The sequence below is a fragment of the Nyctereutes procyonoides genome, unplaced genomic scaffold, assembly GCF_905146905.1.
Source record: "Nyctereutes procyonoides isolate TBG_1078 unplaced genomic scaffold, NYPRO_anot_genome, whole genome shotgun sequence".
NCBI lineage: Eukaryota > Metazoa > Chordata > Mammalia > Carnivora > Canidae > Nyctereutes > Nyctereutes procyonoides.
In genome coordinates, this window is record NW_026575126.1 from 35151250 (window position 1) to 35171238 (window position 19989).

At 45.4% G+C, this 19989-nt stretch overlaps 1 protein-coding gene across 3 annotated transcripts in view; it reads left to right on the forward strand.

Annotated features, from left to right (window-relative positions):
• Positions 1 to 14964, forward strand: part of ELAPOR1 (endosome-lysosome associated apoptosis and autophagy regulator 1) — a 72793-nt gene extending 57829 nt beyond the window's left edge. For 2 of the 3 annotated variants that reach the window (XM_055340920.1, XM_055340919.1), the window contains exons 13-23: positions 1304 to 1409; positions 1681 to 1818; positions 2366 to 2629; positions 4543 to 4716; positions 7648 to 7828; positions 8135 to 8231; positions 8704 to 8805; positions 9940 to 10066; positions 10145 to 10323; positions 10857 to 11022; positions 12151 to 14964. In XM_055340920.1, coding sequence (XP_055196895.1) covers positions 1304 to 1409; positions 1681 to 1818; positions 2366 to 2629; positions 4543 to 4716; positions 7648 to 7828; positions 8135 to 8231; positions 8704 to 8805; positions 9940 to 10066; positions 10145 to 10323; positions 10857 to 11022; positions 12151 to 12219 — 1603 coding nt within the window. In that variant the 3' untranslated portion in view covers positions 12220 to 14964. Of the gene's footprint in view, positions 1 to 1303; positions 1410 to 1680; positions 1819 to 2365; positions 2630 to 4542; positions 4717 to 7647; positions 7829 to 8134; positions 8232 to 8703; positions 8806 to 9939; positions 10067 to 10144; positions 10324 to 10856; positions 11023 to 12119 lie in introns of all 3 variants that reach the window. The other variant, XM_055340921.1, reaches the window with a different exon arrangement.
• Positions 14965 to 19989: the final 5025 nt, after the last annotated feature.

Here is a 19989-nt window from a genome sequence, read left to right on the forward strand (position 1 = left end):
GTGTGTGTGTGTCTCTCATGAGTAAAGAAATAAAATCTTAAAATAAATAAATAAATAAATAAAATAATACAGTGTGGTAAGGTGGACAGAACACTGGACTGAACACAGGGAACTTGAACTTTGCTACTTACTGGCTTTGTGAACTTGGGAAAGTCACTGTGCTCCTCTGGGCTTCAGGCTCTCATCTGTAAAACAAGGTGGGTTGACAGTCTGTGACTTTGGACTAACTCAGGTTGAGATTATTCTTCTAGTCCAGTGGTTAGCATAACTGTGTAGATGGGAACTGGCACTGGTGGTCTTTAGGATACAAGCAAATGGCCAAAGCCAAAAGAAAAGCTGAGCTATAAATGGATTTCCAAAGCCAAAGTGAAATCTTTGCCGATATACACTTTCAAGATGAGATGGGAGCACTGAATGGGTTTCCCTATGGCCAGTCTGATGTCTCCATTACCATCTTCAAGCTCCCCCTTTCCATCGCCAGCACAGCATTTAGCCCACGGTATAGTTGCTCAAAAGGTATTCATTTCCCTTTCCTTAATTTACACTACTCAGAGGTGAGCAGTTTTATCTTGTTTACAAGGTGAGCAAATTTTTTAGGCTTTGGGGGGAGTAACATTCCCAAAACTACTTTTCAATTTACAAAGCTGACTACTGTAGTAAAGTGCTTCCTCACCTCCCCCACTCACACCCCCCCTATCCTCCCCACCCCCGCATGGCTCTCTCTTTCCCAAAAGAAGGACCAGCCTGAGAACTTTGCTGAAGAGATGACAAACTGAAATATCTACTCACTCGACCCAAGGAAAGCTCCTACCACCCGAGAGAGGGAGCTGATAAGTGAACGTAGGTAATTTACACCTAATGGTGGTAGAGCTTGTCAAACCCTAATGTGCTCATGCATCACCTAGGAATCATGTCAGTGTGCAGATTCTCATTCTGTGGGTCTGGGGAGGCCTGAGGTTCTGTGCCTCTAACAGCTCAGGTGAGGGCAATGCTGCAGCTCCAAGGACCCTGCTTGGCTGGTGAGATTCTATAGCATCTTACCAAGCACTCCCACATCTGCTATGCCCTGGGATCTCACCATGGCGATGGAAGGTAGATAAGAAAGGTATTATCACCTTCATTTTACCGATAAGGAAACTACAATTTGGTCACATAGCCAGGTAGCAGAATTGGACTAATCCACGCTCTTTCCGGCATACCCAGAACTTAATCCTGTCCCCCAGCAGACATTTGGTTGCTGTCCGGGCTCTTCAGTAAGTGCTGCCTGGTCCCTGACACTAATTTTCAGCTTCTGCCCCCACAGACCTCCACAGTCGGTGATGGCAGACACAGAGAATAAAGAGGTGGCCAGGATCACATTTGTCTTTGAGACCATCTGTTCTGTGAACTGTGAGCTCTACTTCATGGTGGTATGTTTCGCTTTCTTTGTCTGCTATGGGGCTTCCTGGGACTGTTGGGAGCGTTGGTCCCCCTCTGCCCCTTTGGTGTATCAGCATAACTGACACCCCCAATTATAGTGATTTCACAAAGGAAGGGCCCAGACTGTCCATCAGGGACTTCACAGTTTAACATGAGTCTGCCCAACCGTGATGGGCCCTGGCTTGGCAGCAGTAGGGGAACCCTGTCCCCTACCAGCCACCCAGCCATTGTATCTTCTTCACTTGTCTGTCTTGGGTTCAGGGTGTGAATTCTAGGACCAACACTCCCGTGGAGACATGGAAAGGTTCCAAAGGCAAACAGTCCTACACCTATATCATCGAGGAGAATGCTACCATGAGCTTCACCTGGGCCTTCCAGAGGACCACTTTTCATGAGACAGTAAGCTCCTCCCCTTCTCCAGACTCCTGGCTCCCAGGAGAGACCTCTGGGCCAGGATGATTCCTGGCCTTAGCTTAAGTATGAATGTGAGGTTCAGAACCCAAGGGGTTAGAAGGATCTGAAGGAGTCAAGCATAGAACTCTCCTATTTCAGCTTCTGAGAAGCATCCAGCTTTATCCAAATGACCCCCAGGGAAAATGACACTCTAAGTTCAAATACATTTTTTTCCCCTTTCACAAGGAAAAGACCTACTTTTTTTCATATGATGGTATCTACTGCATATTTCCCCTATGGCGCTTAATATTTTTATACATTTAGAATGGGTTAGTCTTGGTTTAATGTGACACAAAATGTTCACAAAGAGCTACTCTTAAAAAAAATAACAACAACAAAGAACTGCTCTTTAGTGAGTAAAAAGATTAGGATGTTTCTAAGATTTTTCTCAAGTATCATAGGATAAAGAGTGTTAAATAGTCATATGCTATTCCTAGAGAACTCAATTGCTGCCAGTGTCTCAGGCCTATGCCCTCTCTCCTCTTGTTTCCAGGGCAGGAAGTACACCAATGACATCGCCAAAATCTACTCCATCAATGTCACCAACGTCATGGACGGGGTGGCCTCCTACTGCCGTCCCTGTGCCCTAGAAGCTTCTGACATGGGCTCCTCCTGCACCTCTTGTCCTGCTGGCTTCTACATTGATCGGGATTCAGGAACCTGCCATTCCTGCCCCCCTAACACAATCTTGAAAGCCCACCAGCCTTATGGCATTCAGGCCTGCATACCCTGTGGTCCAGGGACCAAGAGCAACAAGGTGCCAGCATTGTGTCATGCATCCTCACCTTGCTCCTTTGGATGGCCCACCTCAGAGGGTGTCAGGACCTGGTGGGGTTCTTGAGGGGCCATACCCAAGCCTGCCCTGTAGCTTACTCTCTGGTGAGAGTCTTTGAGAACACACACCCAGACTGTGATCCTGGAGGGCAAATTCTTAGCTGTAGAGGTTGGTTTTCAGGGCCATGGGAAGTCTCATCTTCAAGAGATGGATTAGGGAGGTCTGTGACCATCTGGTCCAGAGGGTTATCTGGATCTCTGTAGAGACCTAAAGGGAAGGAATAAGAGCTTGGGCTCACATTCAGCCTACTTCAACCGAGCCTATTATCATGAGCGTTTGCCCAGTCTCCTTTGGGAGGGCAGCCGCCTTTGCTGGAACATACAGTTAACTGGCATTGCTGTCTTATATCCTAGAGGTTTTTTCTAAAGTAGAAAAACAGTGTTCTTGCCCCCATGTACTCCCCCCCCCCCATGTACTTTCTGAAGCTAAGAAAGCACCATGACAAAAAGCTCTTGGGTATTTTTTTTTTAAAACATTTTACTTAGGGATCCCTGGGTGGCGCAGTGGTTTGGCGCCTGTCTTTGGCCCGGGGCGCGATCCTGGAGACCTGGGATCGAATCCCACGTCGGGCTCCCGGTGCATGGAGCCTGCTTCTCCCTCTGCCTGTGTCTCTGCCTCTCTCTCTCTCTGTGACTGTCATAAATAAATAAAAATTTAAAAAAAAGAAAAACATTTTACTTATTTATTGAGACACACACAGAGAGAGGCAGAGACACAGGCAGAGGGAGAAGCAGGCTCCATGCAGGGAACCTGATGGGGGACTTGATCCTGGGTCTCCAGGATCACGCCCTAGGTTGGAGGGGGGCGCTAAACCTGCTGAGCCACCAGGGCTGCTCAGCTCTTGGGTATTCATTCATGCTTTTTAAATGAGCTTGGATTTCACCTATCACAACCACATGAACACACAGACATCTGTAAGGCATTTATACAGTCACACAAATGCCGCTCAGTTTAGCTGGGCAGTATATGCAGCCGTTCTGCAGATCCTGGGCAACCTCTTTTGGGCACCTTAGCCTTGCCACAAACTTTCTCCCCTGGGGCTCCCTCTGCTGCTATGGGAGGGAATGACAGTTGCTGAATGAGGATCCTAACATGGGAGTAAGTGGTCTATAGGACTTATGGGAAATAAATACCGCCCCCCCTTTTAAGGATTTATTTATTTATGCCAAAGAGAGAGAGACTGCTCAAGGGAGGGAAGGGGCAGAGGGAGAGAAGCAGACTCCCCTCTGAGCACAGAGCCCAATGTGGGGCTCAATCTCGTGACCCGTGAGATTAGGACCCATGGGATCACAACTTGCGCCCAAAACCAAGAATCTGACGCATAGCCCATTGAGCCACCCAGGCGCCCCTAAATCCCCTCCCAAAGCTCAGTGTCCTGTAGAGAACCTGGGAGGGAGGAGGTAGGCTTCAGTGAGTTTTAAATGGGGCACAGGCAAGGCTTGTAGTTTCTCTTCTGCATCCTGTTAGCACCTCACTGTCTTCTGCTGAAAAGCAAGAAGCGCTACCTTGTGTCTTAAGAGAGTTTGATCAAAAAAAAAAAGAGAGAGAGAGAGTTCGATCATGTAGGCATAGGGACAAGGCTAAAACTCTGACCGAATTCCTTACTGAAAAATAGTAGACTTGGGTTTGTACGTCACATATGTGCTAACAAGTGAGCCATGGGCTGTACATAACCCCCACTCGCCCATTTCCCTTATTTTAATGGCCACCCAATCCTTACGTCCACTTGTCCCACCCCTGGGCTGGACAAGGTGAAGACACTAGCAGCCCCTGTCCACCGCGGTCCCCTTAGGGCGCCGCCTGAGTAGCCAGCCTGATGGGCCCTTTCCCCTCAGATCCACTCTCTGTGCTACAATGACTGCACCTTCTCAATCGGCACCCCCACCAGGGTTCTGGACTACAACTTCTTGGCTTTGGCAAACACCGTCTCTCTGGCCGGAGGGCCAAGCTTCACTTCCAAAGGGCTGAAATATTTCCATCACTTTACCCTCAGTCTGTGTGGAAACCAGGTAAGCTGTGTGGGTACCGATTGTGTCGTATTGAAAGGGGACACCAGTGGGTCAGAGCCAGAGATGGACACAGGAGCAAAAGTCCGAAAAACCAGGCAGCAGGCCATTGAGAAAACGCAAGGGTTTCTAAGTGATTGTTATTCTTCCAGAGGACCTTCGGATCTAAAATTATTTCATTTGGATTATAAACACTTAGGAAAATAAAGGTGTTTAAGATAAGATACTCATTTACTCCTACTTGACCTTTACTCTCTATCAAAATGAATATATAGAAATAATGCCAGAGGAAGTTTTTTTTTCCCTTTAAAAAGCAGCGTTCACTAATCATGGCACTTGTCATTTGTTTCCTAAAGGCTGGATAAAATAAACTATTTGCAGTTCATCTCTAAGAACCTTTGCTGACCATTAAAAAAAAAAGTAATGTAAAAGGCTTTATAGGATATGGAAAGAATGTTACCTTTAGCCATTTCATGCTGCTGTAAATTTTTTGGATGCAAAATTCAAAGACAGAAATGTAGAGTAATAACACCACTTCTCCACTTAACTAAATTACAAACAAGCCAGGATTAGCAGTTTGAGAGTTAGTTTCAAATGTTACAAAATAATGGGCACCTTGAGTCTTTAGTTTGAGACCCTGTGTGGTCGTGAGACCTTTACACAGCACAGCTCTACCACCTTCTGTAGTGTGCAAAAAAAGTTGATTTGTGTTTATAGAGAGAACATGCCAAGAAATAAACTAATCAATGTTCCATGGCCATTATATCCCAATTTTAAAAAAGAAAGAAACTAACCTATGGAAGATTAGAGATACATGTCTCTATCTTGTTTTTTTTTTTTCTATCTTGTTTTTAAAATCTTTGAAGAAGTTAAAATGAAGCTTCCGAAGTGAGTTAGTGATAACTCAGGAATTGAAACTGATTAAAGCAAGACCCATGTAGCAAAAGTTATTCAGTGAGTTGGAAGAGAGATGAAAATGGGGAATTTGAAGAGATTGCCTTTTTTGGTCTTTGCTCCTTTATTCTTTTCAGAAATTCTTACTATGTACTGTCACACCATAGACTGTCAGTGCAAAGACAAAATAACTCTTTATTATACTATAATGTAAGGTTTCTTTCTGTTCTCATGTTCTTTATACCTTACAAGCTAAAAAATAAACTAAGAATCACCATATTTAGCAACTGACATAACTTCATTTGTAATAAAATTTAGAATATTGAAAATCATACATTGTAAATCTTAGTATATTTCCATTTTTTAAAATCATGTTAAGCTTCTTTTCTTAAGATCTTATTTATTTATTCATGAGAGACAGAGAGAGAGAGAGAGAGAGAGAGAGAGAGAGAGAGAGAGGGAGAACAGCAGGGAGCAGGCTCCATGCAAGGAGCCTGATGTGGGACTCGATCCTAGGTCTCTAGGATCACGCCCTAGGCCGAAGGCGGTGTTAAACCACTGAGCCACCAGGGCGTCCATCATGTTAAGCTTTTAATTTTAATTCCAGTACAGTTAACATACAGTGTTGTATTCATTTCAGGAGTTCAATATAGTGATTCAACACTTCCATACCACAGCTTATGCTCATCACAAGTGCCCTCCTAATCCCCATCACCTATTTCACCCATCCCATACTCACCTCCTTTCTGGTACTCAGCTTGTACTCTATAATTAAGAGTCTGCTTCTTGGGGATCCCTGGGTGGCTCAGCGGTTTGGTGTCTGCCTTTGGCCCAGGATGCAATTTTGGAGTCCCAGGATCGAGTCCCACGTCGGGCTCCCGGCATGGAGCCTGCTTCTCCCTCTGCCTGTGTCTCTGCCTCTCTCTCTCTCTCTATCTCTCTGTCTATCATGAATAAATAAATAAATAAATCTTTAAAAAAAAAGCGTCTGTTTCTTGGTTTGCCCCTCCCCCTCTTTTTTCTTTGTTCATTTATTTTGTCTCTTAAATTCTGCATACGAGTATAATCATAGGTAATTTTCTTTATTTCACTTAGGGTATACTCGTTAGCTCTATCCATGTGGTTGCAAAAGGCAAAATTTCGGTCTTTTTTTTGTTAAGATTTTATTTATTTATTCATGAGAGAGAGGCAGAGACACAGGCAGAGGGAGAAGCAGGCTCCATGCAGGAAGCCTGACATGGGAGTTGATCCCGGACTCCAGGATCAGGCCCTGGGCTGAAGGCAGCGCTAAACCGCTGAGCCATCGGGGCTACCCTGAAGGAATAATATCTTAACATGTCTTGTATTAGGAAATCTCCAGGAAGAAGGAATCTCATTCCTACTATCTTCCAGAGTTCTCTACCGTAAGGGTTGTTACAGAATGTTTTATTTCTTGGCGTGTTCCCTGTAGAAACACAAAGTTTCTTCTCTTGATACTTTTTTTTTTTTAATGGAATAGGTTCCAATTATTTCTAAGATGTCCCCGGCAGGGAGGGAGTTAGTTATGGGGTCGGTTTTAACTGCTGGGATTCTCTGGAAAGTGCTCCCAAGACAAGCATGAAAGGAAACACAGAGAGAGAATGTGAACCAGACCAGATGTTCAAAAATTTCAGGGAATCAGATATTTCAGTATCTATCTGGAAAACTGGTCAGGATAAGGAAGACCCTTAACTGGTGGGTTAGTAGATTAGAGCTCCAGATCAGTTGCCACCATCACAACCCTGCTCATATGAGGCTCCCATGTGACTTCAAGGAAACAAGGCTTGTGACCCTGGGCCAGAGTTGCAGTAACTAGGACACGGAGGTCTTATTTTTAGCTTAAAAAAAAAAATCCGTCTTGTAATTAGATCTGGGATGAATCATTCCACTGTGACATACCGACATACTGTTGGAAGGCTGAAATTTCAAACGTGCAAGCACTCTGGCCTCCTCCACTTTGGGAGTCCTGTGGCCATTCATTCACTCCATCCCTCTCCTTCCCCCCAACGTCCCCCAACCCAGGGTAAGAAAATGTCCGTGTGTGCAGACAATGTCACTGACCTCCGGATTCCTGAGGGTGAGTCGGGTTTCTCCAAATCCATCACAGCTTACGTATGCCAGGCGGTCATCATCCCCCCAGAGGTGACAGGCTACAAGGCTGGAGTGTCCTCGCAGCCTGTCAGCCTCGCCGACCGACTTATTGGTGAGTAACCCAGCCGCTCCAGCCTCGTTGAGCGTGTATGTGTGTATGAGACAGTGAGGCTACCGGGCTCTGAGGTAAAAAGGCCCCCGATGAGGGACCCAACCTCTTGATCTCTGTCTTCTGTTGCTTCCCGGGGTGCCAAGTGCCCCCTGGGGCCTCTGACAAACTTTGGTTCGCCCTCTCATGAGCCAGTCGGGGATGTGAGGAGATGGAGGAAGGTTTGGATGTTGACAGGTATTGAAAGAATTGAAGTGGTTGCTGGCTCATGCTACTAGTGACAACTAATTAGGAGCTCTAATTTGGCAGGGGTGACAACAGATATGACTCTGGATGGAATCACCTCCCCAGCTGAACTTTTCCACCCGGAGTCCTTGGGAATACCGGACGTGATCTTCTTTTATAGGTGAAGATGAGAGACCAGGCCGATGCAAGGGAAACCTAGCCCCTCCACAATTCCTGGTGCATCCCTCTCTCCAGCCACCTACTTATCAAGCCAGAACATGTCCGATGTCTAGCAGATTCACCCAGCAATGACAGCTACAGGCTGGGAGTTCACTGATCCCAGCTTTTGGGGTACTATTGGGGCAGGTCTGCCCCGGAGGCAGGGAGAAACATGGGCTTATCTGTGGCTGACTTCCCTTCCTGCCTTAGGAGACTCTGGTGTTATGCATATGCTAACCTTTCCTGGACCAGTGCCTTTCCCCTTGACCGGATCTCCCTGAGCCCCACTCTCTCGGTGTATAAACCAACACCTGTGCACTCCCAAGTCCTGACTTCCCCAGCAAGGGAATTGTTCCATGTTGACCTCAGTGAGTGACTCTCCAATGAAACAGGTGAGTGACTCGTTCCCCTGCGGGGGCTGACTTTCTCTGCAGGTCCAACGATGTGACCCAGTCCTGTAGTTTTGGGAGGTCAACCACCATCCGTGTCAGATGCAGTCCGCTGAAACCCACCCCTGGAAGTCTGTCACTGCCAAGGTAAAGGGGTGTGACAAGGTCTTGCTTCTTTGGATTCGTTTCATCCCAAGAACCAAAGAGAAAACAATCTGAGAACCATCGATGGGCTCTTGGGGACACAGGCATGGCTCCAAATTCTCAATCTTCAGATGTCAAGAATGGGGCAGAAGGAAGAGTCCAAGCTACTCTCACATTCTCATGCCATTATGGGGACAGTGGCATAGCCAAGTGGTTATTGGATTCATGTCCTCCACTTACTAGCTATGTTATTGTGGATACATTTCTTATCCTCCCTGGGCTTCTTGTTCCATATCTGTAAAATGAGGATAAGAAGAAGTTCCCTCAGGGGGTGGTTGTGGGGATTCAATGAGACTGTGAGACTTGTGGACTTTCGATTCCCTGGCATGTACTAGCTATTATTAGAAGTAATGGTTTAAAGAATCCTAGGAATCTCTCCACAACCAAAAAACCCAATTCTGAATTTAATAGCTGAGTACACTAAATTGAGCACTCTGGAACCTATTTGCTTATAGTACTCCTCCCCCACCCCACCCCACGCCATCCCACATAACCCCTACTAACATCTTGAAGGGCACAGGTATCTTGAGGAAGATGGTTTGGAAAATGCTGCTTTTAAATAGCAGCTGCTCAGGGAGATAGGGAGCAAAGCAGGCTATTTTGGGTCAGCGGTGTTGTCAAAGCAAAAGACACTGTTCTTGCTGTTGTAAACATCACAGTAGAGTACCTAACAGATGTCCATGGCCTGAAGTTCATTCCTGAAACCCATCCCCCAGGAAGCTGCATCACAGTGGCTTTGGCAAAATGTCACAAGTCCATGGGGGAGAACAGGGGCCTCTGAGGGGTTGGTTGGGGCAACCATGCTACAGCTCAGACACCTGACACTAGCTCTCATCTTATGTTAGCAGAAACAAACAGGCATAGAGTAGACAGCCCAGTGGAGGCTGAAAGGCCTCTTGTCATCAGGGAAATCAGAGAGCAAAATCTGTATTAAGGACTAATTGGGAGGACCCTGGTGGGGCTAACAGTTTGGCAAGGAGAGGATGGTACAGGCTAGCTATCAGGTGACAGGACTCCCACCAGATCTTCTCACCATCCAACGAGTAAGCAACTCAAGTCTCCTTTCTGCTTTGCTAGCACATGCTCCGATGGGACCTGTGATGGCTGTAACTTCCACTTCCTGTGGGAGAGCCTGGCTGCTTGTCCGCTCTGTTCCCCTGCTGACTACCACGCTATCGTCAGCAGCTGCGTGGCTGGGATCCAGGTGGGTTTCTCTGCTTGAGGAAGTCCCAGGAGAGGATGGAATGTGATCTCTGAGTTCCTTTGTTTTTCTCCCCAATAGAAAACTACTTATGTGTGGCGAGAACCAAAGCTATGCGTGGGTGGCATCTCCCTGCCTGAACAGAGAGTCACCATCTGCAAAACGATCGATTTCTGGCTGAAAGTGGGCATCTCTGCAGGCACCTGTACTGCCATCCTGCTTACCGTCTTGACCTGTTACTTTTGGAAAAAGAATCAAAAGTACATGATGGGGTATCGGAGTTTGGGGATGGGCAGGATTGGATCATTGAACCAGGAAGAGAATAGCCAAGAAATAAATTCATGAGACTTTTCTCTGGAGTTGGCCACAGACCCTGTGACTCTGGCCAGAGACTCGTTGAGCCACTTATCCAATGTATACCTTGGCTATCCTGACCCTGTTCAGGAACAGGGACAGTACCACATGGCAGTCTATAAATGACTGTTAGATGCTCAAAAGCATAGTATCCTCAATTTGTTGTTATTATTAATAATTAAAATAATAACTTTGTGATTCCAATATTTCTATTAGGCTTTGGGTACACAGCAACAGCCAGCCTTAACAACAACAACAAAAAAAAGATTGCTGAGCTGGAAATCAAGATTCCTTAGCTATATGCCCAGCCCTCACGCCATTTTGTTATGCTTCAGTTTCCTTACCTGTGGTTACCTGTTTATGGCCCAGTCCTTCTCCCTCCCCTCTCCCTTATTCCACATTTTGTTGTTTTCTCTTTGCCATTCCCCCTGCCTCATAGACTGGAGTACAAGTACTCTAAGCTGGTGATGAACGCTACGCTCAAGGACTGCGACCTGCCAGCAGCCGACAGCTGTGCCATCATGGAAGGCGAGGATGTGGAGGATGACCTCATCTTTACCAGCAAGAAGTCACTCTTTGGGAAGATCAAATCATTTACCTCCAAGGTAGGGAGGCTGGCCAGCGCCCCTACTGAGGACAGCCTGGAGGGCTGGAGAAGACACCAGTCCTAGGACACTGAATGGTCCCACACTGTTCAGGGACCACTCACTACTCTACTCCCCACCCTCCCGACTGTTCTATCCCCCCACCCTCAAAATCCTGGCTTCTACCTTCAGTATTTCCACACCATTACTGTTTCCCATGGGGCCCAAGGCTGCTCTTGACCAGGCTCCTTCTCTCCCAACATGCACTCCAGTTGATGGACTGTTTGGGCCTTTTAACTTCCAGAAGGAGTATTGAACCATCCACGTTGTAAGAATCATTCCCCCCCCCCCTTTTTTTTTTTGGAGGGTGGGGAAGAGGCGATCTCTAGGATCAACTTCTGATAGAAGCAAGGCTCTCCTTTGACCAGTGGAGGGTGCTGTCCCCCGATGTCTGGGCCCTGGTTCCTTGGGGGGCTGAGTCATAGCTAAGTCTACGCTGCTCACCGCTGAGCATTGTGGAGCCGGGATAGTTGGCTCTGTATGTGTGGGTGGGTGAGCAAATTTGAAGCTCATAAATGCAATGCTGACAACACTGTCGCTGGGTGTGGGGTGAGCAGAGAGCATCCAAGCAACGCCTCCAGGGCCACAGCCCTCTGCAGCCCCAGTCTGCCAGAACCCATACCTCACTGCTGCCCTGAACCAGTTCATCAAACAGGTGTGGGTGGGGAGGGTGGTAACAAAGAGGAGAGGACTGGAGGGATGGGGAGGGGAGGACTGGTGGGTGTTTAGATTGCTGAATCTCATTCCCTTTATGCTGACCTATCACGGTGACGTTGCACGCACCTGCATTGCGTGCCCGTGCATGTATTTAATCAATGAGACAACAACTTACCCTGGGACTCCTGAGTCTTTCTGGGTTTTTAGAGATCAGGAAAGATGCAAAGCAGGGGATCTTAAAGATTTTTCTTATCCTCTGACTGACTGAAAGGACCAAGAAGAATAGAGGGTATCTTATGTCTGTTTCCACAAAGCTACTGGAAGCAGGAATTCCATAAGGGTTCCTTCTGTCACCTATTTTCCATTTCTCTCCTTTGTTTCCCAAACTTGCCCCCGTGCAGCAGCCAGCTCCTGTCACCATCTCTCTTTCAGAGGACTCCTGATGGATTTGACTCCGTGCCACTGAAGACATCCTCAGGAGGCCCAGACATGGACCTGTGAGAGGCACTGCCCTGCCTCCCCTGCCTCCTCACCTGGGCACGTCACCTTGCAAGCCTGTGGCAATTTGGGTGCCAGCTTCCTGCTGGAAATCTCTTCATTGTGGCCTTATCAGAAGAAGTTTGAATTTCAGATATTAGTTTTTTTATAGAGTACCCAAGCCCTCCTTTCTGCTTGCCTCAAACCTGTCAAATATACCCACACTTTGTTTGTATATTACTCCCTTGCTTGCATCTTGTTTCCCAAAATGGTCCAGCCACCAGAGTCATAGCTTCATCTGCTCATAACTCTTATAGCTCTGGAATGAAAATAGTTCTCTCTTAAATATAGAAACAACTTCCTCTGTCCCCTTATTTAAGGGCAGAAGCAGCTGGAGGTTTGTCCGATGATATGCCCTTCAGCTCATGATCTCTTGAGGAAAGAGGCTGGGTAAGGAGGGTGTTGGCGTTCCCTTCTGGACCATCATGGTAGCCTGGATTCATCTCTCCTGGATAACCAGCTCACATTAAATTTCATGCACATAGGCTGAGGGCAAGGTGAGTAAGGCCTGGGGAAGAAAAGGCTCGATAAGCACAAAGAGAGACAAGAAGGAAAGTTTTATTTGTTTTATTTTTTAAACTAGGTACTTTACTCCCTTTTTCTCAGTAAGCAATAAATATTCTCACAGGAGCCAAAGGAAAAAGTGCACCAAGAAAATACCCAAAGCCCTGGTGAATCTATTCTCCCAACACACACTTTTTTTTTTTTTAAACATCCCACCATCTCCCTAGGACACTAAAGAGAGCCAGGTAAGCCCCAAACACAGATGTTCTAGCTTTCTTCTCTGCTTGCTTTGACCCACAGACATGACAAACCTTACCAGTAAGGAAAATTTCCTGTCCTTGAGGGCCCCATTCATAGAGATTTGAGCCTTATCATTGGAACAGGGGGATCTTATTTTGAAAGAACATAAGGAAGCCAAAGTTTTAACAGGGCCGTCCTGGAGGATCCGGCCCACAACGGGAAGGACCCGAGGTGGCTAGGATGTCTGCTTCTAAGCTTAACCATCTGCTCAGCTGCAGAATAAACATTTTCTAGGCTGGCCAAAAAAGGGAATTGACTCCCAGCCCATACCTGAGCCAGAGGACCAGATCAGTCTTCATGGAGGAAAGACTAGAGGAATTGAACAAGATATTTGGCAAACTGGTACATGTCATGCTTTCAAGCCCCTAACCTTCTCTGTTTCCTGTTCCCATTTCTTCTGTGTGCTAAAAAAACTAAAAAGACTTCTAGTCCCAATTTCTGGCAGCATCCTTTCTTAAAGGTGAGTAAAGTGAGTGTCCTCTGTGCCTCTTTTCTCCACTTTTACACCCAGTATAGTTGATGGACTTTAAGTAACTACAATGGCAAAATCAGTGCAAGAGTTTAAAGTTCCCATTTTCTTTTTACTACTGGTGATCCTCCCTCCCATGTTGTCACGCTGGCATGCCCATCCCTTGGTCAAGGACCCAGTTATCCTTGGCTGTGCCTATCTCCTTTTCTGAGTGGCCACCTGGTGCCCACAGTATAGGTATAGCATGGGATGGCAATTCAGGGTGGTTTGTCTGCCATACAAAGGATCTGCTGATCTGATGAGGCATGGCTGCCCTGGCAGTGGCCTTAGAAAAGGGTCAGTGAGAACAGGGCCCTGCTGTGACCTCTGGTCATCAGCAGCATTACTGAAGGCAGGCAGTCCCATTGGTTCAATAAATCTAGAAGCTTTGGGGGGTATCCTCCTCTCGTGGGAGTCAGGTTCTCAGATCCTGTAGCGATATTGGAATTTCTCCCAATGGATGCAGATACCTAGCTCCTGAACTCTAGTGTAAAGTTTTCTGTAGCTTCAGCAACACCCAGAAAGCATCTCCTTTCCCACTGAATAAATTTATTTGGTGACAAGAGCCATACAAGGTCCTTAGATGACTCTGGAAGCAGTAGGAAAAAGTATATACCCTCTTGACTTCTTTATCCTGACCTCTTGAAACTGAGTGCCCCCAGACTGACCTCAGACTCCACTGATTTAGGCATAATGCTTTAACCATCTCCCTTTTACTATCCCTTAGTGTACCGACTTCTACAGATCTTCCCTATGTCCTGCCAGGAGCTCCTGAGTTATAATATTGGAATCACCTGTTCCTTAGACATATTTTATATTTTTAACAGCCCTATTGAGGTATAATTCACATACCATACAATTGGCTCATTGAAAATGTACAATTCAATGGATTTTAGTATATTCACAGAATTGTGCAGCAATCACCATAATCAATTTTAGAATAGACACATGTTAGATTTTATATGGGAAAAGCCTTTCTCTCTTAAACCAAGACTATAATGGTTTGCACAGGCTATTGGGGGAGATAAAATACTTAAATCTCATTTGGTTACCTAGAGTGGAAGGCATAAGTAATTCTCATGTAAGCATCACCTGATTTGGCTGGGAAGACAAATGAGCATTTTGGTATATTCAAGGACTGGGCGATTTCTTATACCAACACATTTTTTTTTTTGGTCTGACTCTACATTAAAGATAAGACTGACTATATTTATACAATAGAGACTTTGTAACGGATTTTTCAGCTTTGTGAAACCAAATTTTCATCTCATCAAGACTGCTTGGATTTCCTTTTTATTTTGTATTCCAAGAGTTTGTAGTTTGTTAGGGGATGGCTATGGCTTGTCACATTTTTCCCCTTTTCTTTTTTTGTCAAATAAAAACATATGTTTCAAGTTGCTTTTTTGAACATGGCTTGGGTGGCTGGATGGGGGAGTGAGAAATGGAAGTGATATTGAAGCTTTACCTGAAGGTGAGGAGGATTTTGGAACTCCAGAGTAACCGAGAAAAGAGCATGCTTCAGAGCAAAAGGGACCTAGACTAGAAAGCCTCTCACCACCTGTTGAGGGATCAGCCAACAAGCAAAGCCTGTTTCCAGGTAATAAAATGCATCTAATGATGCCTCACTTCCCCAAATTGGGTGAGGATCAAAGAGTTCATATAAATCACTTAGCATCTTCCCTCCCTTCCTTTCCAGTTTAGTTTCCTCTGGGGTGGCACTGAGGCCAGCCACATAACAATGTATCTACAAAGACAAGTAAAATTCTATTCTTTGGGCCTGAGGTGGACTCTTAGAGACGAGATGTGGAGAAAATCCTAGGGGATATCAGGACCTACCATTATTTCCAGGGGTAGCTGGCTTTTCCCGCATTAGTACTTTTCCTTCACTCTAGTTGAGAGCATTTAACCCCATAAAAAGATCTCCCTCAGCTGGTTGCTTCCCTCAGACTGAGTTGTACCTGGTTGTACTGATGGCTTAATATTTAAATATCACCCCTGCTTATGTATAAGGTCCAAACTAGAGACAGGTACTATCCTCATTGTAATAGATTAAGAAACTGCATCTCCAACAGAGTACTGTGGCATGGAAGGTTCCCTAATAGCCTACCTGCCCCTCTCTATCCACAATTGCTTCTACTCTACCCACATTTTTTTAAAGTTGTTTTTTCTTTTTTTAAGATTTTAAGTAATCTCTACGCCCAGTGTAGGGCTCAAAACTTGCAACCCTGAGATCAACGGCTGCATGCTCTACTGAGCCAGTCAGACACCCTGCTGTCCTGGCAACTTGACTATCCTTCACTTATAAGCTCTTTCATGCCTCCCTGTGTCGGCCTCTGCCTCTGCCTTTGCCTCTCCCCTTCCTTTTCACCCGACTGACCCCTACCCAGCCTTCAAAATCACCCCACTGTGAAACTTACCCTGGCTCACCCACTGCGGACACAATAGTGAAGAAACACTGACATGGGAGTACCATAGTTAATTTACAAGGATTCAACCATATACTGTACAATGTCCCAATGTCACAAACAAACAACAGACATGACTAAGCTTGAAACTGCGGGAGAGGGGATCCCTGGGTGGCTCAGCAGTTTGACGCCTGCCTTTGGCCCAGAGCATGATCCTGTCCGGGATCAAGTCCCACATCGGGATCCTTGCATGGAGCCTGCTTCTGTCTCTGCCTCTCTCTCTCTCTCTCTCTCTCTCTCTCTCCTCTGTGTTTGTCTCTCATGAAAATGAAAAAAATCTTGAAAAAAAAAAAAAAGAAAGAAACTGCGGGAGGGCACCTGGCTGGCTCAAACAATGGAGCATGCAGCTCTGATCTTAGGGTTTTGAGTTTGAGCCCCATGTTGGGTGTAGAGATGACTTAAAAATAAAATCTTAAAAGAAAAGAAATTGGTTGGGATGGGAGGCGGGATATGTGAATTATTTTAAAGATTTCCCAATCACTGACAAAGAAGTGAAATACACTGTCAGCTGAACAGGCAAGAAGATACTAATGTCTTGGTCTAAACCTTAAAGAAGACAATTAATTGAAAACCACAGAGCTACAATGCCTGTTGAAGAGACAAAGAAACTCATGTAAGGGACGCCTGGATGGCTCAGTGGTTAAGCGCCTGCCTTTGGCCCAGGGAGTGATCCTGGAGACCTGGGATCAAGTCCCATATCGGGCTCCCTGCATGGAGCCTGCTTCTGTCTCTGCCTCTCTCTGTGTGTGTCTCTCATGAATAAATAAATAAAATCTTAAAAAAAAAAACCATGTAAGGCTGCATATATAAAAGTTCATGGCTAGGGGCACCTGGATGGCTCAGTGGTTGAGCATCTGCCTTTGGCTCAGGTCGTGATCTCGGGGTCCTAGGATTGAGTCCTGCATCGGGCTCCCTGTGAGGAGCCTGCTTCTCCCTCTGCCTGGGTCTCTGTCTCTTGTGAATAGATAAATAAAATCTTTAAAAAAAATCATGGCTAGTTTAAGAGCTATTCAGGGAGAATTTGGAATATAAACTAACTCCGTATCAGTGAAGTTAACAATCCCACATAAAATGTAATGCCCCAAACCATACAGTGTGGTAGGAGACTGGACACTTCATTCCAATTCTAACAGAGAGAAAGGATAAAAGTCGCCCCAGATCCTGGCAGCTTTCCCTGCCCATGTTATTTTTAGATGGTTTCCTCCTTCATTGTCCAAGGACAGCAACATTAACTTCTTTTGTTATTGTGTCTCTCTGATAGAAGGGAGTGGGCAGCCTCAGGCTGGAAGTTGGGTTGTCAGTTTCTTCTGTACCAGTATGATAAATGCTACTGGGCTGTAGGAACCTAGCAGGGGGGGTGCTGCACCAATCAGGGAGAGGGGTGAATAGTGTATCAGAGAAAGCTTCCCCTAGGATGGAGGAATTAGCCCATTTGGAGTATCAGAGGAGGGAAGGGGAGTTCCAGGTAGAAGCAGTTTGTATAAAGGCTAAGAGACAAGAAAGGAGAGCTACAAGTAGCTCAGCATGGGGAATGTGAGGAGGGAATGCCAAGAGATAAGGGGAACATTTTAGAGAATTTGGTAGAGGGCTGATCATGGAAGGCTTTGCAAGCTGTGTTGAGATGTTCTCCCAAGGGCAACAGGTAGCCACTGAAGGTTTCTAGTTGGGAATGAGAGGATAGGGCTTGCTTGTCCAACACTGAGAAATCCTCCCTTAGACTCAAGACAGAAAGTGGAATGCAAAGAGGTGCTAAAACAAGGCCTAGGAGAGCCCTCCTACACTGCCAAGCATGTGCACCGGTAAAACCTGAGGATGGCGTCTGTGGCTGGGTGCTCCCTCACTTCTTGCTCCCTCCCTACAGCTACTCATTCTCCTCAGTCTGCCCAATAGCTACCCCAGACTCCCAAGGCAATATTTCAGCTAGGACTCTACTCCCTGAACCTGTAACAAACTTCTAACCTCTCAGCCTATTCCCTGCAACCCACTCACCCAATAAGGATATAATAAGCACCTATCACGTGTAAGACACTATGCTAGGTCCTGCGGAAATAAAAATACAAAAACTAGACTCTGCCCTATGAGAAAAAGACACATTTTCTTTCTTTTTCTTCTTTCTTTCTCTTTCTTTCTTTCTTTCTTTCTTTTTCTTTCTTTTTATTAATAAATTTATTTTTTTATTGGTGTTCAATTAAGCCACATTTTCTAGCAAGTTCCTCAAGCCTCTGTTTTCTGCTTAAGGAATGCTAACAGACAAGCCCAAACATGAGACTATCTTAGTGTCTTACCAGTATTCAGGTTTTGGCTCTATTGCTTAATTTCCCTGGGCCTCAGTGTTCTTGTACAGAAGATAAAGGGGTTGGCCTAGTTGTTTTCCTTGAACCTTCGAGCCCGAGTCCTCAGATGTAGCACATATAGCTATTCTCAATAATAAAAACTAATAGAAACCACACATCCAAAAGTGGTAGGGTTTCACATCATCACTCCATCACTAAAGTATTATGTTGATTTGCTTTTGTGTTAGCAAAAAGTAACATTGTGTAGTAATACTTTATTTTCTGTAGATCAGAAATTCTAATTACTATCTGATTAGTAAGAAAGGAAAATGAATTTTGTAATATGTTTGTTAGACAAACATTTTAAAACATGAGGGACAATGTGATGAAAAGATTAAGAATTATTGGTCTAAAAAAATAAAAGAATTATTGGTCTAGTAGTTAGCTAACATTCACCTCCAGCTCTAAAAAATCCTATGATTTTTAAGCTGATGAATGAAGTATGCTATTATGCTAATTTGTTAATCAGGTAACATGAGCATTTTAAAATAAGATGGCTATAATATAATGATCGGACCAATGGCAAAAATTCCTAAGGAATTTTTTTTTTCTTTTTAATTTATGAGAGACACAGAGAGGCAGAAGCATAGACAGAGAGTGAAGCAGGCTCCATGCAGGGAGCCCGATGTAGGACTCGATCCCATCCTGGCCCTGAGCTGAAGGCAGACCCCCAAGCACTGAGCCACCCAGGCATCCTGATTCCTAAGAAAGTTTGGAGCAGCCAGAATTTTAAGGTCATCCTTCCAATTATACTGACGACCTCCTTATAGGATTGGCCCAGTGAACCTCCTCTCCTAGGCCTGGGCCCCAGCGTAGCCTCAGGAACACCCATCACTGTCCTGAAACTTAGCAAACTACACACTTTGGCAGTACCTTCATTGACATGGAAGCAGTCAGCCACTATCAGACCTTGCCCTCAGAAGATTTTGGGGAACCTTACACTATGAAGACAGTTTTCTTGCATGTTTTCTTCAGAGACTGCAGCTGTTCTTTCCACTGGTTTTAAATCTAGCATCCCAAGCAAAGTGAACCTAGGGAGGCAAACCCAGACAACCCCCTTTCCCAAGCCTCCCTCCAGGGCTCTACCTGTCAGCTTCTACCACTGTCCTTAGTGCCCTACTACATCTAAGTTGGCTTGGTAACTCCTTGTTGTGGAGCAGGGATAGCAATGCCATATCCTCATCACAGGAACCCACGGAAGTGCTGTAAGGTCAAAAAGGTCTTAGCACAGCTAGCTGTGGGGCACTAGGGGTGGGGCTCTAAAGTCTCTGTAAATTAGAAGGATGGGGTGGACAGATCATCTATTCCCTAATCCTCCAAATAATCTCCTTATCAGCAGTACTTTTTGATAACCTTGGCTCCAAAATGCAACCATAATATTCCACTGTAAAGCCCTAAACATTATAAAATGAAAATATGGTAAAATCTTTGTTCAAGGAGTTTTAAATAGACCCTAGATGTGACTTCCATATCTCATACTGCCTTCAAATCTGCTAGACCCTTGGAAAAATCTCATGTCTCTAAAATATTTCAATCTCACTTTTCCAATCCTGCGATCCTAAAGGTTGGTAATAGGACGATCTGATTTGCTCAATCATCAGGCTAAGAAAGGTATTCTAGCTGT